Raw genomic sequence first — 1,296 nt, 5'->3', positions numbered from 1 at the left:
ATCAAAAAGCACTAGTTTTTAATGATTACTAAAAATAAATTTGTGCTAATGTGGATTCACCATTCAAACAACCCACCCTACCGGTTTGTCGAAAAATTGACAAAAGATAGAAAACAAATGAAGAAAGAAAAGGAAATAAAACATTCGAACTAAGCAATTTTGCATGAGTGCAATGACATTAAAAAATAATTTGAGCTCCAAGGGAAAAATACGAAATATAATGGAAAACTTTTTACTTTTTCAACAACCGCGAAAACGAAATGGAATTTTTTTAAAAAAAAGGAAGAACAATCGTTTTTGGTAGGGCACAATGCTGTTGTTCCTTGACAAAAGGAATGAAAAAGAAAATTCTGATTCTGCAAAGGGGAGAGGAAGGGGGGTAGAATTATCGTCTTCTGCGATTCTGGAGAAAAACCAGATCGGCAACGAAGACCTATCATTATTTCTGCATATCGTGGTGAAAGCTCGAGACGTGAGTGACCAAGCCTTTTGCAGACGATTCTTTTCTGGCGGTCGCTGGTCGTGTTGGAAGACTCGATGGCTTGTTCTTACAGCGGGAAAGCTCTGTTTATCCGGTCAGTGTCGGCGGTACAGGTGGTATACTGCCCCGTGCCCTGCACCTGCTCCCTGCATGGAACACCCTGCGCTGATGCTTGCAAGACGAAGTGTGAAAACTCGAAACCGAAACAGGTGCCTTCAGCCACTGCTCCAGCCGGCCCTCGTAGATGTAGCATCTGCCACGAGGTAGTTCGAGAAAGCAAGTTCTTCGGGAAACGTCGCTTTGGGATTCTGGAGAACTGCAGCGATGTGTTCTGCCTGCCTTGTATCCGGAATTTCCATTCCATTCGCAATCGCAAGACGCCCCGCCGCAGGTGTTCCGAGGTCAAGCCGGAGCCCGTTGCCTGCCCCCGATGCGGCGCCCCGTCGAATTATATTCTGTCTAGCCTCTCCTGGGTCGAGGATCCGGAGCAAAAGTCCAGGCTGTTCCGGGAGTTCCAGGAAAACACGTGGAGCATTCCGTGCGAGTTCATGCGGCGTGGATTCGAGTGCATTTCGCCAGAATTTCTACACGATGGCTGAAAATGCGCTTCTTTTGACTTAAATGCATAAAGTTGCATATGAACGGTAAATTTTTACAATTCCTGCATTTTACTGAATTTTCACTAACTTTAATTTGCTCTCATTCAAAACATTCTTGCACCAAACTGTAAGTTAGCTACCTAAGTGAAGGCAATCTCAGCTTCAATGTGATTAAATCTGTCTCCAGCTTGTTTGTACCTATCCCATTTTCGTTCC

At 44.6% G+C, this 1,296-nt stretch overlaps 1 protein-coding gene across 1 annotated transcript; it reads left to right on the top strand.

Moving 5' to 3' along the window:
• The first annotated feature begins 537 nt into the window (after positions 1-537).
• Positions 538-1,080, top strand: LOC129216486 (probable E3 ubiquitin-protein ligase makorin-1). Its single transcript, XM_054850701.1, has one exon. It carries the CDS (start codon positions 538-540, stop codon positions 1,078-1,080), a length of 543 nt encoding a protein of 180 aa, XP_054706676.1.
• The last annotated feature ends 216 nt before the right edge of the window (positions 1,081-1,296 follow it).

Source organism: Uloborus diversus, chromosome 2, assembly GCF_026930045.1.
Source record: "Uloborus diversus isolate 005 chromosome 2, Udiv.v.3.1, whole genome shotgun sequence".
NCBI lineage: Eukaryota > Metazoa > Arthropoda > Arachnida > Araneae > Uloboridae > Uloborus > Uloborus diversus.
Note: the sequence above shows the minus strand (reverse complement) of the source record. Positions and strands in the feature narration are given on the sequence as shown.

Bases quoted from the DNA above. Each gene is read 5' to 3' on its own strand.
- LOC129216486 (XM_054850701.1), top strand. From the start codon at position 538: ATGGCTTGTTCTTACAGCGGGAAAGCTCTGTTTATCCGGTCAGTGTCG.